At 50.0% G+C, this 15,329-nt stretch overlaps 2 protein-coding genes across 2 annotated transcripts; both read right to left on the bottom strand.

Annotated features, from left to right (window-relative positions):
- Window positions 1–673: 673 nt before the first annotated feature.
- On the bottom strand, window positions 674–7,567 carry LOC141476256 (keratin, type II cytoskeletal 75-like). The gene is made up of 9 exons (XM_074164895.1): window positions 7,154–7,567; window positions 6,537–6,745; window positions 3,524–3,584; window positions 2,779–2,874; window positions 2,453–2,617; window positions 1,951–2,076; window positions 1,592–1,812; window positions 1,282–1,316; window positions 674–837 (listed from the first exon to the last, which is right to left on the bottom strand). Exons 1-9 carry the CDS (start codon window positions 7,565–7,567, stop codon window positions 674–676), a joined length of 1,491 nt encoding a protein of 496 aa, XP_074020996.1.
- Window positions 7,568–9,497: 1,930 nt separating this feature from the next.
- On the bottom strand, window positions 9,498–13,681 carry LOC141476250 (keratin, type II cytoskeletal 75-like). Its single transcript, XM_074164885.1, has 9 exons — window positions 13,205–13,681; window positions 12,578–12,792; window positions 12,226–12,286; window positions 12,030–12,125; window positions 11,636–11,800; window positions 10,724–10,849; window positions 10,121–10,341; window positions 9,815–9,849; window positions 9,498–9,709 (listed from the first exon to the last, which is right to left on the bottom strand). Exons 1-9 carry the CDS (start codon window positions 13,679–13,681, stop codon window positions 9,498–9,500), a joined length of 1,608 nt encoding a protein of 535 aa, XP_074020986.1.
- Window positions 13,682–15,329: the final 1,648 nt, after the last annotated feature.

Here is a 15,329-nt window from a genome sequence, read left to right on the forward strand (position 1 = left end):
AGAAGGGTTTGCTGAGACAAGGTCCTGTAGGCTACGTGGTCTTTTGTCTTAAATTATACATACTGGGTGGGTGAGGAATTAGATGTTATGGAGATCCAACCCCTTTCCCCTATGGAGAGTGAAGGCTGCATTTTTGGGTGTAGGGGGAGCTGGAGAGCCCTGGAGTGCAGGAGGAACTGGGAAACAGGGCAACTGCCCCTATATTGAAAGATGTTTTATTTTTGAGCCTTTGGGGAGAGCAAGTGGGGAGCGGGGCTGGTCAGGAGGGGGCACAGGAGACCCTGGTCTCAACGCACCTCCCGCTTTCTGTCATCCCCTTCTGCTTTCATCTATTCTGGTGTAAATCCCAAGTCCTGCCTCTGCTCTGGATTAGCGCCGGGGCACTGGGGAAGCTGCAAGCTGGGCTCTAAGGATGGCGCCCCGTTAATGGGACGGCTGATTTCTCATTGACAGGTAGCGTTGGGTCAGCTGGATGAGGCTTTAGGCAGAGGGATTACTTGGCCGTGGAGAGGCGTCTCTCCCAAGCCGATAAGTAGCGCTGGGAATACGTTTTCCCCTAATGGGAAGGTGATAAGCGTGATAACACTTTGGCTGGTGTTAATTGGCTTCGTGCTGGCAGCAGGAGGGGGTGCTCAACCTCTTCTGCTCCGGGAGAGCTGGGGGCTGCCGTGGTTTAGCTCCGATAGCTCTTCTTGCTGCTGCTTTTCGATACGAACCTCACGCTGGAGCTGCTTCCCGTGCTGGAGCAGAATCCCCCGGGCAGGCAGCTCCCGCTGCCGCCTCCCCCCATGCTGAGCCTGCTGCCGAAGCCTGACCCCAGCCCCAGTGCGTTCCCGGCTCCGAAGCTGCTCCCGGACGAGACCACAGCTGTGATGGGAAACCATGGGCAGAGGGTTAGTGCATTGGGAACAGCACAGAGAGATTTCAGCCTCTAGTTTCATACATTCATGGGGTTTTTCTTGGACAATCTACCACTGCCTGTATCTCACACATCTTATTCTCTGGCTTTTCTCCCCATCCTGTGGCAGATCTGGCCACAGCTGAGTCTGTGATCTGAGACAGCTGAGTCTCCTGGGGACAGTCTTAACGTACAAAACCTTTCCAGTTCAGAGCTGGTCAGAGAAAACATGTATCAGGCCCTGAAAAACCCTCAGTATACTCCGTTTTTGTGCTGGTAACTACTAGCTGCAGAGCTCATTTTCATTGTTACATCCACAGTTCCAGGTACATTTAAGGAATAATTCAATTATTAATCTATTGCTTGAGAGCCAGATTACTTACAAATATTCACTGCACCAACGCCTTCTCCAGCCATCCTGGAAGAAAGAGAGGACAGAGAAGAAAGGGCTTGTTATTTAGGACAAATTCAAGCAAGAGTTTGGGACTGGGGACACTGGGTGACAGAATGCTCTGTGGTGTTAAGGTCTGATCGTGAGCATCCAACAGGGATTGAAATAACCCCTGTAACAGCGTAGGACAGGGGTGTGTTTTCTCTGCAAGCTCTTGTGGCCCTTCCGTCTCTTATTGCAAGGCAAAGGTGAAAACACTTATGGGTTTGGACATTATTTGGTTTGGAGGGGGAGCCACTCACCTGCACTCCTCGCCCTCCAGCAGCTTCCTGTAGGTCGCGATCTCGATGTCCAGGGCCAGTTTGACGTTCATCAGCTCCTGGTACTCGCGGAGCTGCCGGGCCAGGTCAGCCTTGGCCTTCTGCAGAGCATCTTCCAGCTCAGCCAGTTTGGCCTTGGCATCCTTGATGGCCATCTCCCCGCGCTGCTCAGCATTAGCGATGGCCGTCTGCAAACTTGCACACTGCAAGAGGTGGAAATGGGTCTGGTTGACTGCCCAGCGGGTTTGGACCCCGATTTCCAGGCATCCTTGCAAGGAGGGTGCAGCAAGGTCGTGGGGATGGAGGTGTCCCCATGTTTGGAGGGGTCTTGTGTGCCATACCTGTTTCTTTACGCTATCAATTTCTGAGTGGAGCCGCTGGACCATGCGATTCATCTCCGAGATCTCCATCTTGGTGTTCTGGAGGTCGTGCCCGTGCCGGCCAGCCGTGAGCTGCAGCTCCTCGTACTGGGATGAGCAGGGAGAGGAGACACCAGTGCACACTCAGACCTGGGCTGGAGCTTGAACTCACTGGTAGACATTGACCCTGCTCTGGTCCTCTCCTGACCAGGTCTTTTGTCTCTTTCTACACTAAATCCAAGCTCTTCCTTATGACTTTACCATATGTCCTTCTTCCCTCTCTCTCCTCGTGCTCCTCCCTCTCTCATTGTCACAATGGCATTTTCACGTGTCCAAGAAACCAAATGAAATTCTGTCCAAATCAACTTGATTTTACACTCTACTGTCCTGTCCTCTCTGTTTGCACTCTCCACCATAAAATAGCCTTTGGGAAATGCTAAACAACAATTTTCCTAGCTCACCAGGTTAATTTTCACATCCTCACCTTGCTCTGGTACCAGGACTCAGCCTCCGCCCGGCTCCGGTTGGCGATGTCCTCGTACTGCGCTTTGACCTCGGCGATGATGCTGCGCATGTCCAGGTTTCGGTTGTTGTCCATGGAGAGGACCACGGAGGTGTCGGAGATCTGGGACTGCATCTGGGACAGCTCCTGTAAGTCAAACCAACCCGTTCTCAGTCCCAAACCTTTCACTGTTGTGCTTGTCCCAGAGATGGAGTGTGGTGGAAGGGTGGGAATGGGAACTGGTTCGGTCCTGGTGTTACCAGGAAAATGGAGAAAAAGCCAAATGGGTAAATTTGGGGGATTCTTACTGCTTCATAGAGGGCTCGCAGGAAGTTAATCTCATCTGTCAGTGCTTCCACCTTGGTCCCCAGGTCCACCTTGTTCATGTAGGCGGCATCTGCATCCTGGAATCATGACAACAGAGGTAGTGAACCAACCTTGCCTCTCTGCATCCTTGTGCAAAGACCAGTTGTCATTTAATACGAACCAGAACGGAGGACTTTCTTGACCTCTCTGCCTTTAAACAGAGCCAAGAGTGAACTGGTTTCTTCCCTCCACCTTTTTTTGGAGGAAGGAAGGATGATGTCCATAGATCTAAGAATTTTTGACATGTTAAAAGCCACTGAATGTCCCTTTTTTTTGTTAGTGCACAGGCAGATATTTGGGATGACGTTTGAACTAGTGGAAGTTTCTCACTGTTTCTCCTGCAGTTGGGACCAGGGGAGCTGTGGAGGGTGGATGGGTACAGAAAGGTACAGAAAGGTTGCAGAAGTGGCAGAGCATCCAGAGGAGTGACTACGAGGTATGACCCAGCTCTGATCTGGTACCTGGGGGAAATCACCTGAATTTTGGACGAGGGGCCTAAAACAAGGATGAGCTATTGTCAGGGCCTGACACACTGGCACAACTGGGTGTTTGTGCTTCAAGGAGGGATGACTACACCTTTGCTAAGTGCTTTGCCCAGCTTGGCACCGCCGGATAAAAAGGGTTATTTGCATTCAAATGCATTTTGCCTCGAAAAAGTGTGTCCCTTCTTTGTTGTTGGCGCCTCACCTTCTTCAGCAACACGAAGTCATTCTCGGCAGTCGTGCGCTTGTTGATCTCCTCTTCATACCTGTTGGGAAGGGGAGATGAACATCCCTTTACAGCTTCCTTACTGCAACCCACCCATCCACCGTGGGCATGTGGACATCCCTTCTCCACACAGGGGGCTTGTGGAGAGACTAAAGAGTCGGTTCCCACCATAGATGTTGGTCTAGATGACCTTCAAAGGTCCCTTTCTACCCAAACTATCCTATGATATGTCTTCGGAGGAAGCAACAGAAATAGCTACCAAACAATGCACGTCTGTCCTTGCTCTGTCAGTGCATCTATTATACACGGGGTTATTAGATATATATATATATATCACCGATTATGATAGAAAGACAGCACCCTTGGGCTAGGTGGTGGGAGGAGGCCATCGAGAAAAGCTGCAGGCCTTCATTAAAGGCACGTTTTATCCTCTCAGAAGTTTTGGCCATGAATGGGAGCCTTGTACTCTCTGCATTTTCTCAGGCCGGGAGGGCTGGGTGGAGCCGGGGCTGAGCTCATTGCCGCCACACCTGGGTTAGTCACAAGAGCCGGGATCCCTGACGCCAGCTCCTGCCGTGGCTTCGGGAGAGCTGGGGATGGCCAGGAAGGAGGGAGGACGATGGTCTGGGCAAGGAGAGCCAAGGTCTGGATCAGCAGCAGCACCCAGTCCCACTCTTGGAAAAGGATAAAAACCAGCAATAGCTGTGGACCGATGCCCAGTTCAAATGGGATGATTAAATGGGGGAGATGAAAGACAGGGGTTCAAAGGGAAGAGTCCGTGAGGCTAATAAAACATTAGCCTTTCCTGACCATCTCATGGGGGAAGATTTCTTTGCATCAGGAATGTCCAACCCTTAAAATAATGTGCATTAAGTAACGTCCTAGCCTTTATAGAGAGTCCTAGCCTATATAGATTTGTGGGTCTCTAAGCTCTAAGCCAGGTACAAGAGGAAAACTAATTTGGCATTTGTCTACTTTCTAATTGCCGTATGGATTAGTATTTGACTCGGAAGAGCAAAGCATTAAGAAGAATACTTTGGGACCCACAAAGTTTTACCCATAAAGGTAAGAAGAAGGGATTCCTAGGAAAAGGGCAAGAAGCAGTGACGTCCTTTGTAAGTGCAGGCATCGTTGCCCCAACACAAGATGACGGTCCCTGCCCAGCAATGCATATGATGTAATTGAGCTTTTGCCCAAAGATTCTCTGATCTGGAGCCAGAAGGAATATTTGCCACTTTATGTTAGATGCAGGCGGAGGATTAAAGTCAGAACCTCTTCTATGATGCGACCTTTGGTTGTCAAAGGATTTCTTGGCTGAAGTCATGGCACACCCAAGGGTCTTTTCTCAGCCGAGCTGAGAAAAATCTCTGCTGCTGCTTCACTGCTCCAGATTGCGCTAACGTCAGACATTGATTCTCCAAATTTAAAGTGGCTTTCACCATGGACCTGTGACGAGAACAGGAGAGGACACTCTTGGACCCAGTGAATCAGTAGCAGGATGGTGCTTATGGCGGGGGTTCATCTCAAGTTGGCCACCTGGAACTTGACTATTTTGGTTAAGCTCTGTTCTTTGGGTTTTTCTTCTGTAGCTGATGGAGAAGGATATTTATCTCCAGAATGTCATTTGTCCCATCCTAAAATGAGTTAAGGAGTTCCAGGTGGTTGACCTGGAGCAGACCCTGAGGTCTTAAATGCCCAAACCTACACGGGACAGATTTTTTTTTTTTTCCCTCTCTTAAATGTTTCTTTTCTGAAGGCACAGAGAACCCTAAAAAAGAAGGCACAAAGCAGACTGTGGGTGATGATTTCTCTTCCCCAAGGCAGTCTTTTCTGTTCCGATGCTGCTTTGGGGCCAGAGGCGCTGTTGGTAGAGGTGGCAGCAAGTGTCAGGCACATGATCTCCCGAGAAAAGGAGAGCGGAGGGTTTTTGGCAGAACGCGCGTGTCCTTGTTGTGAAGTGCAGCCGCCTCCTGCCTCTCAGCTCTTGTTTTTCTGGTTCCAGATTGACAGTTTAAGCTCCTTAACTTATTCCTGTCCATTAAGCAGCGTATCCCTCGTGGGCACGGGAGCAGACACTAATGCTCGATAGATGTTTTTCCAAAGTGCAAAGGGTGGATGGGGGAGGGAACACTCCTCCTCTTCACAGCCTAAAGAGTTAATCAGCCAAGCTGAAACCCTCACCCAAGATTTCAGTGACTTTCCACGGGGCAGAAGCGAAGTCCTGACTTTCAAAAGTGCTAAAACTACCCAATACAGCGGTATTAAGGGACGTGATAATAATTAAAAGGAGAAGGGGAAGAATAAAACCAAAGGAAAACACTTAAATACACACTTCAAATTAATATTTCTTTTTAGACATCATTTCTCTCCTGGGAGGGAACCCACATCAGTGAGTGTTCAGAATGCTCAATAGACTTGGAAAGATTGAGATTTCATCCTGATCCCTATTAAAATGACCACACAGGAGGTGAAACCGTTTGGAAAACTAAAGGTTCTGGAGAGGTTGGGCTTTTGAGAAGCTGCTCCCAAAGTCCTGTGGATGTCTGACCATATGAGCCCTTGGAAAAGCCCCCCTGTCCCTGCAAAGAAAATGTCTTCTATTGGGTAGGGTGTTGCTGCTGGTGTTTAGAGAGGAGCTAAAGTCGTAGACTCATAGAATGGTTTGGGTTGGAAGGGACCTTAAAGATCATCGATTTCCACCCCCTGCCCTGGGCAGGGACACTTCCCACCAGCCCAGGTTGCTCCAAGCCCTGTCCAACCCGGTCTTGAACCCCTCTAGGGATGGGGCAGCCACAGCTTCTCTGGGCAACCTGGGCCAGGCTCTCACCACCCTCACAGCAAAGTTCTTCCCCAGATCTCATCTAAAGTGAGGGGAAATGAGTCCTTTCTGAGCTCTCCCAATTTTAGGGTTGCTTTGGGTCTTTTAACTCATCCAGGAAGAAGACAGAGTGAAGAACAACGGGATGGTATTCTTTGGGGGTGTGTTTCTTACCTGATCTTGAAGTCTTCGACTGCATCCTGCATGGCCTTCAGCTCGGAGCTGAGCCGCATCCTGTCCCCTCCCAGAGTCTCCAGCTGCCTCCTCATGTTGCTGATGTATGCCTCAAACATAGGTTCCAGGGTTTTTTTCACAATTTTTTGGTCTTTCAAGAGGCTCCATTTGGTCTCCAGTACTTTATTTTGTTGCTCCAGGAACCGCACCTAAAACCCATCAGGACAATTTAAATAATTTGGGATCATCAACTTAAAACCTGCCTCATTTTTCATGAGGTGGGGGCTTTAATATCAGGGGACTTTGGTTTTTTTTAATGTAATTTAAAGTGGGCTTTAGATGGGCATGTCATGGACAGTTCTTTGGTAGGAAGATTTGGAAACAGGAGCAATATTGAACTGCAAAGAAACCTGAAAAAGTAATTTACACCATATCCGGAGTGTCTATAGAGCTCTTACAAAGCAAAGGTATATTCGTGGAGATAATAACCTGAATAAAATCCTTAACTCTGTCCATTAAGGGATTAGGAGCGAATTTATGGTGTTGAGAGCAATCTTGATGCTGCTCTACAGGCAAAGCCAAACACACCAGGCTGGATGAAGTAGGACATGCCTTACCTTGTCGATGAAGGAGGCAAATTTGTTGTTGAGGGATTTGATCTGATCCTTCTCCTCCATCCGCACTCTCTGCATGTTGGGGTCAATCTCCAGGTTAAGAGGTACCAAGAGGTGGTGGTTGACTGTGACCTCTTGAATACCTCCAGGGCCACATCCTCCTCCGAACCCAAACCCAGCTCCACCAACCCGATATGCAAACCCCCCGTGACCTGGCCCATAACTGTATCCTGGTCTGGCAGAACAATACCCTCCGCTCATGGAAATCCTCTTGTTTGCCCCTAGATTATGGAGGCTCCTGCTGCCAAAGCCTCCGCTGACCCGTCCCGTGCCTCCACTGCTGCTGCGGGACATGGAGATGGAGCTGAAGCTGCGCCGGTTGATGGGCATTGTGGCAGAAGCAGCACTGAAACTCATCATGAGTCCTCCCGACCTGACACCGACTAACTTCTGTGCCCGGGCGAGAGCGGAGAACAACGAGGTGAGATGAGTGGAAATCTTTGAGGAGAGTTTGGATCAGGAGGCCCCTCTGCCTTTTATCCTTTTGGAGAGCTGGGCTCGTCCGCAGAGGACTGCGGGCTCAGTTGGCTGAGGTAATGGGTTTGGAATGCTGGCACGTGGCCACCCTTCCCAACCCGTTAATCAAGCGACTCACTAATGCAATGGCCTGGCAACCTCCAGGCTCATAAAGCTACCCAGATTTTCTAACCTGTATTTTTCACAGCAGGGATTACTGGTGGGGAAAAAAAAAAAAAAAAAGAAAAATCATCTATATGTCTGGAAGTTCCCTTTGGGCTGGCTTTTAGCTTGGTGTCCGTGCCCGTTTAATTTAAAGCTGATGGGACTGAAGTTGCCACAAGAGGGAATCTAGAGATGTTGAAGATGCCAGGTTGATGTGCTTTGCTAAAATAAAACCTGACTTTGTTCTCCAGCTGGCTTGGGGTAGGAGCAACCTGTCCTGATCTAGGTAAGAAGTAGGTGTCTTGGTCTGCACCCCTCAGCTTTGCGGGCAGCACTTCATCTGCATGGAGGACTTTCTGGTAAAGGTGGTATTTTGGGAGGCACCTGCAGCCTTTGTGTTGGCTACAAAGGATGGAGCTTGGATGCTCTGCTGAGCTGAAGTGCTGGATGATGAGACAGCTAAAAATACATGGTCCCCCAGAGAGAAATCAGCCTGAATAGTGGAAGTCCAGATCATCAGATGCCTGTTTGATGCTGGACCAAGTACCAGTTCTGCTGGTGTCCATGGAAATATGCTCCAGAGATGCCAGAGAAAGAAGGTGTTGGAGAGGACGAGCTGTTTCCTTTCCAATAGAATGCTATTGTGCTTAGATCTGGAGGATTAATGAAAAACTGGGGGGTGGGTGTGGGTGTGTGTGTTATATCACATTTTTTTTTTTTAGGCCAGGCATCAGCATCCACTTGACGTGTGTCAAGTTTCCCTCTAGTGCTTTAGTCTCTCAACAGGGTTGTGTCAGAGACGGAACCGGGACAATCTCAGCTCTGCTGCTTTTGGGGTTTGTCTCGTTTCTGCTGTTCCAGAGGTCAGGGAAGGGGAGCTAAACCTTCCTCCCCGCCAGGGTGTTTCACGATCTCACAGCCAATGTCTGGGGACGTTACTCTTCCCAAAGAGGCTGAATTTGGGGGTTTAATGGGTCTTTTCCATGTCTAATTATGCTGATGGCAGTGACGGCATTTTATTGGCCTCTGCAGCTACTTCATGTACAGAACAGTGTGAGCTGAAGTACTTGCTTTCTTGGGAAAAACTAGATTTATATCCCTACGTGAGTCATCACCTTGAAAAATTAGAGAGGTTTGGGCATGATCAAGGTGGCATAAAAGTGCTGAGATGCTGTAATGTAAAAAATTATGATAAAAGGATGCTTTCTCTAGCACCTCCGGGGAAGAATAGGTATTTTCCCATCCTGTGGAAGATACTGATGCTAAAAAACTTTCCTTGCACCAATGGGAACGGAACATCCAACTGCTCGGTTCCTGTTGGGAATAAGAGGTGTCCGTGGAGCTGTAGTGATTGCGGAGGAAGGAAAGGTCTCAACTCGTGTCTGTGTGACTCTCATTTACCCCCAGCTCTACTCTGCTCTCTCAACCGCTCTTTCCCCCAAGGTCCCAGAAAGTAGTTGGAATTCAAAGGAGGAGGCGACAGAATTAATTCCACGTGCCTTTTATTAGACAAATACCAGGAAATGAGGGTTTCAAAGAATCAAAGAACAAAGAGGAGCATGGCATCTTTTATATAAATAAGGACAGGCACCTTTGACTTCCAAATCTTTTGCAGGTGACAGGGTAAGGATAGCACACAACGTGAGAGGAACCTTGGTGTCTGGCTTCAATAGCATCTCTTGGTTGAAGAGGTGGTGGAGACGTACTTCGTGCTGGAGCTGCTTCCGCCAACCACACATGACCCGGCTGCACCTTGTCCGCTTCCCGAGCTGAAGCCCATTCCTCCAGCACAGACCCCACCCCCGATGCCGCTGCTGCCGCCGAAGCTCAGACACTTCCCACTTCCATATCCCGTCCCCACAGCGGTTCTGGTCACAGCTGTGAGAGGAAAACATGCTCTTTAGAGGCATCCACCAAGAGCGGGCTCTGCGTGGCCGGGAGACAAGGGTAAAAGTTGCCAAACAATCTTTAAAAGTTACTTACAGATATTCACTGTGCCGGCACCTTCTCCAGAGAGCCTGTTGGGGAGCAAAAGGAGCCAGTAAGAATTCAAGGGGAACCCAGGAACAGGAGCTGGTTGAAAAGGCAGGAGAATTTCCTTGGGATAATTTTGGTGGAAGTTGGAAAGTTTGTGTGAAAGGCTGCCATCTTCCCAAATAACTCATAATTATATGGGCACTTGTTTGCCTTTAAATGGGTTTCAGGTCTTCGAAATGTGGGAAGTCTAAACCTGACAAGGGTCTGTGATTCCATTGCACCTCTGGAAATGGGGATATAAACTACCCCCACCTGCACTCCTCGCCCTCCAGCAGCTTCCTGTAGGTCGCGATCTCGATGTCCAGGGCCAGCTTGACGTTCATCAGCTCCTGGTACTCGCGGAGCTGCCGGGCCAGGTCTGTCTTGGCCTTCTGCAGGGCTGTCTCCAGCTCGTCCAATTTGGCCCGGGCATCCTTGATGGCCATCTCCCCGCGCTGCTCGGCGTCCGCAATGGCCGTCTGCAAACTGGCGCACTGTGGGGCAAAAATAGTGGTTTCATCCCTTATCTAGAGCGTAGACCAATTCTTTGCACCCTGAGGTCACGATGCCTGGTCTAGACAGGCTTTGGGTTAACATCTTTAGGTGTGATCTTAACGATCATTGAATTGATCCATGTTCTGAGCCAGGTCACAACCTGGATTTAATCTAACTCCTCTTTACAGCTCCTTAGATTTACTGATATTGTGTTAAGTTACTCTTAGTGATGTTGTTGCTCTGAGATAAATAGTATCATGTTCATTCTTGATCCAGCAGAATACACTCAGATGCATTTATTTTTATTCCTGGGAGTTGGGTGGACACCCAAGAGGTTAGACCATGGCAAGAGTGAAGACATGCATTCATGCTGTCCTTTACCTGTTTCTTCACGCTGTCGATCTCAGAGCGCAGGCGCTGGACGTGGCGGTTGAGCTCAGAGATCTCCTGCTTGGTGTTGCGGAGGTCATCCCCGTGCCGGCCGGCTGTAGCCTGAAGCTCCTCATACTTTCACAGGGAGAGGAACAACCAGTCAAGGTAAAAGATATTGATTTTAGAGCCGAGCAGAATGTGGGTGTGTGGGTGTTTGCACTCAGAAGTATCCATATGTCTCAATCCCAAATTAGCACTTCCAAACTTGATAGGATTATTAAATCTGAAGACATCATAGAGTCATAGAACGGTTTGGGTTGGAAGGGATCTTAAAGACCATCCAGTCCCACCCCCTTTCCCTGGGCAGGGACACCTCCCACCAGCCCAGGTTGCTCCAAGCCCCCTCCAACCTGGCCTTGAACCCCTCCAGGGATGGGGCAGCCACAGCTTCTCTGGGCAACCTGGGCCAGGCTCTCACCACCCTCACACCAAAGAAGTTCTTCCCCAGATCTCAGCTCAATCTCCCCTCTTTCAGTGTCAAACCCTTCCCCCTCGTCCCATGGCTCCCCTCCCTGATCAGGAGTTCCCCCCCAGCTTTCCTAGAGCCCCTTGAGGGACTGGAAGGGGCTCCAAGGTCTCTGCGGAGCCTTCTCTTCTCCAGGCTGAACCCCCCCAACTCTCTCAGCCTGTCCTCCCAGCAGAGTGGCTCCAGCCCTCCCAGCATCTCCATGGCCTCCTCTGGCCCCGCTCCAACAGCTCCACATTTTTCTTGTGTTGGGGGCTCCAGAGCTGGACACAGGACTCCAGGCGGGGTCTCCAACACATCTTGTGTTATAAAATCACAGTGGTACCCACCACCCAGCCTGTATTTGTGGGGTGGAGTGTGGTTTTCATGTTGCAGAAACCTTTCTGGGCACTCACCCTGGACTGGTACCAGGACTCGGCCTCTGCCCGGCTGCGGTTGGCGATGTCCTCATACTGTGCCTTCACCTCAGCGATGATGCTGTCCATGTCCAGGCTGCGGTTGTTGTCCATGGTGAGGATGACTGAGGTGTCAGAGATCTGGGTCTGCATCTGAGAGAGCTCCTGCAAAAGCCGTGGGTATTTGGGTGAGTCGAAGGCTTGGGACACGACTGTTGCTCGGAGGGAGGAACACCCCCCTGGTTACACCTGGGTGGACAAAGTGGTTTTTCCAAGCCATTTTCACGCAGGGTTGAGACAGCACGGTGAAATGGGAAAAGGAATGAATTATTTAGTGCAACAGCATGGAAAAACACCAGGAAACTGGGAGAAGGACGTAAATGCTGGTGCTTACAGCTTCATAGAGGGCTCTGAGGAAATCTATCTCCTCCATAAGGGAGTCCAGCCTGGCTTGCAGCTCTGTCTTGTTCATGTAGGCAGCGTCCACCTCCTGGAAGAGGAAACAGGTCACAAAAATGAAGTGGTTTTGGAGACGCAGAGAAAAAGCTGAAAAATGTCTTTCTTGGGAGTCATAGCGTGCGTGGACCCACCTTCTTCAGGATCACAAATTCGTTCTCGACAGCCGTGTGCTTGTTGATCTCCTCTTCATACCTGCGGGATGGAGACGGAGGGTTGCTTTAGGTTTGTACAAAAGTTATTTCATCTTTTTGGGACCAAACTCTCATGGGTTTTTTGTGTGTGTATATGTACAGTTTTGTACCTTCATCTCTCAGCCCTATAATTTTCTGCCCGTGACTTTCAGTCTGTAGCTGAATGTGGCTCATATTAAACTTAACCTGGGCCTTACTCAGAAGATTATATAAGCAAAAAGCCCCTCTTTCCTTGTCTGATCACAGAAATGCAACAGAGCTCTCCGGGCAGACCGCAAATGGAGAGACTTACTTGTTCTTGAAGTCCTCGGCAAGACTTTGCACCTTGTTCAGCTCCCCACCCAGGTTCTCCTTGTCAGTCAGCAAACCATTCAGCTGCCTCCGGAGATTGTTGATGTAGGTCTCGAAGAGGGGCTCGATGTCATTTCTGACTGTTTTGTTCCCTTGTTCTTGCAGAAGGGCCCACTTGGTCTCCAGGACCTTGTTTTGTTGTTCAAGGAAACGGACCTGGGTGGGGAAAGGAGATGTTTCAGAAAGAGTGATTTTTAGGATGGTTTTCCAAGAGAGGCAAGGTGCAACCCCACAAGGATTCGCTCGCTGGAAGGTGGGAGCTCTCAGCCCTTGGGCAACAGATGACAGTTTATACGGGTAAGCAACTATTGCACATCTAATATCAATTAACATTCCTGCTCTCTCTGCAAACTCTGCTTCTTTACATCCTGCATCACCATTTCTCCCCCTTTTGACTGGTTTCATCTCAGCATTAACGCAAGGGATGAATGGTCTCAAACCCAGAACATGCTGATAGAAATGGCAGTATAAGAGCTGCAAAATTGCTGGTAAAGATACAACTTAGCCTTGCTTGTGCTTCCCCCCATGAAGAATCAACCCAGCATAACCGAGATTTCTTATGTCTCACCTTGTCAATGAAGGAGGCAAATTTGTTGTTGAGGGTTTGAATCTGCTCCTTCTCCTCCTTCCGGATGCTCTGGATGCTGGGGTCAATCTCCAGATTGAGAGGTTTCAGAAGGCTCTGGTTGACTGAGACTTCATGGATGCCCCCAGCAGGAAATCCAGGGCCACCCATGCCACCACCAAACCCAAAGGCACCACCAGTTGCACCAGCAAATCCACAGGAGATCCCAGTGCTGGCACCAAAAGCTGCAGGTCCATAGAAGCCACCACCCCTTCCAGCCACGGAGATTCTATTGCATCCACCAAGACTGTAGAGGCTCCTGCTTCCAAAACCTCCACCAAACCTTCCATTCCCAGCGGCGGCACCACCTTGGGATGCAGAACGTGAGCAGAAGCTGGTGCTGCTGGCGTTTGGGAAGAAGGCAGAGGCGGCGCTGAAGCCAGTTCTGCACTGGATCCTGGCAGCACACTGGCGAGACATGGCAGCTGGTGTGAGCGGGGTGAGGGTGGTAGGAAGACTAAAGCAGTGAGGAAGAGTGGAGGAAGATCAGGGAGGTGAAGCTGTGCTCCCCTGGGCTGGGACCGGCCCTTTTATACCCTGAGAAGATGGGGATGGGTCTGGCGTGGTGCTCATCTCACTGATTAACTGGGCTCGGCACACCCAGCAGCAGACAGACGGTGAGTTCACCATGAGCACCAGCACGTCTGAAGCACCCACAAAGTGCAGGAGTTGCATTTTTTTTTTTTGGTGACCGTCATGATCCGGCTGTCGAAATATCTGAGGAAACACTAAATGCTGCCTGCTCACCTCCTGGTCGCAGCCGTCCCTCCTTTCACCTCCGCAGGAGATGGTTCCTCGTGTTGGGCAAGCGCTCGCTCATCTCTATTTCATGGATGAATCAACCCCTCTGTTGCGTAAAGGCGCGTTATTTCACGCTGCGGTGGTCCGAGGGCTGAGAAATCCGTTGTTGCGGGTCCGTGTTTTCCTGCTGCTGTGGTTTTGAGCAAAGCCCAGTGGGGCAGCAGCACCTCAGGCCCCAACTTGTCGGAAAGTCTGGACTCTCGTTCTCGTGCCCAAACAAAGAGCCATTTAAACCCAAACTGGTACAAAAAGGGAGAAAGAGGTGATGGAGGGAAAGCCAGGGTGGTGGTGGTGTGTTAATGGACGTCTTAGACCATCAACTATCAAAAAATGGTTGGGGATGTGTAAGGGGGTGTAAGGTAGTTTTATGAATGGTATTTTCAGACCTTTTCTTTCCCTGGAATGTGTCTACATTTCATCCTGATTCAGTCTGACAGAAACCATGAGATGCCGAGCTGGGAGGGAGTTCCCGTTGGCTGTGACGGCACAAAACTCGAGTTGGCGATTTCTCAGGGCTTCACCTGCACAGATTTTTTTCTTTGGGGCTGTTTCCTGACTCATGGGGTGACCTTGTCTCTACACGGTTCCCAGGCTGCCCTCCCCACCTCTGTTGTATTTCCCCTCTGATATCTCTTACTCACAAGGAAATGCAGCGCTTGGGATCTGTGCTTACAACACTGTTCACAGACAACTCCCTCTCCCCTCATTCCTTAGCACCCAGGAGAAGTCAAATAGTGCATTTCTCTGGTGAAAGACAAGTGTTGGCTCCACTCTCCCCATGTGTGCTGTGTGGCAGCGCCGTACGCACGGGTGATAGCCCAGAGCAGGCAAGATGCTTGGAAGTCGCTCCCAGTGTCTTGTCTGGATGCCCAGGGCTGGAGATGCTTCTCTTGGACCCTTTGGGTTGTCTCTCTTGTGGATGCCCATTCCCAAGGTGAATATCTGCTCCTCAGAGGAGAGAGCAGCCCCATGCAGAGCGTGCCTGGGGAGTCATGGCTTTCCCCAGCCATTAGAAAGGCACCAGGGCATGGTGGAGATGTTCATGGATCCATCTTCCATCTTTCAAGCACGCACTTGTGCTGGTTTCACACATGGAGGCCGGGCAGTCAAGTGAGTTTGACCAGAAGGTCCCCGGAGGGTAATTTGCAGGTGCCCGTCATCTCTTTGTGCCTTTCAGCCACGCTTTTTATTTTCTTTTCTATTTTCCTCTCTGTTCTTCTAATGTTTCCATTACACACCCTGGAACAAAGCTAAAATAACTGTTCTG

Source organism: Numenius arquata, chromosome 29, assembly GCF_964106895.1.
Source record: "Numenius arquata chromosome 29, bNumArq3.hap1.1, whole genome shotgun sequence".
Classification (NCBI taxonomy): domain Eukaryota; kingdom Metazoa; phylum Chordata; class Aves; order Charadriiformes; family Scolopacidae; genus Numenius; species Numenius arquata.

What these genes read in the sequence shown, in the direction of transcription:
- LOC141476250 (XM_074164885.1), bottom strand. Translation starts at nt 13,681, where the DNA reads ATGTCTCGCCAGTGTGCTGCCAGGATCCAGTGCAGAACTGGCTTCAGC. An exon ending in GCCGAGGACTTCAAGAACAA is followed by an intron (nt 12,287 to 12,577) that starts GTAAGTCTCTCC and finishes TCCATCCCGCAG; the next exon opens with GTATGAAGAGGAGATCAACA. An exon ending in AGTCCTGGTACCAGTCCAGG is followed by an intron (nt 10,850 to 11,635) that starts GTGAGTGCCCAG and finishes TCCCTGTGAAAG; the next exon opens with TATGAGGAGCTTCAGGCTAC.
- LOC141476256 (XM_074164895.1), bottom strand. Translation starts at nt 7,567, where the DNA reads ATGAGTTTCAGTGCTGCTTCTGCCACAATGCCCATCAACCGGCGCAGC. An exon ending in TTGCCTCCTTCATCGACAAG is followed by an intron (nt 6,746 to 7,153) that starts GTAAGGCATGTC and finishes GATGGGTTTTAG; the next exon opens with GTGCGGTTCCTGGAGCAACA. An exon ending in TTGATAGCGTAAAGAAACAG is followed by an intron (nt 1,813 to 1,950) that starts GTATGGCACACA and finishes CACCTCTTGCAG; the next exon opens with TGTGCAAGTTTGCAGACGGC.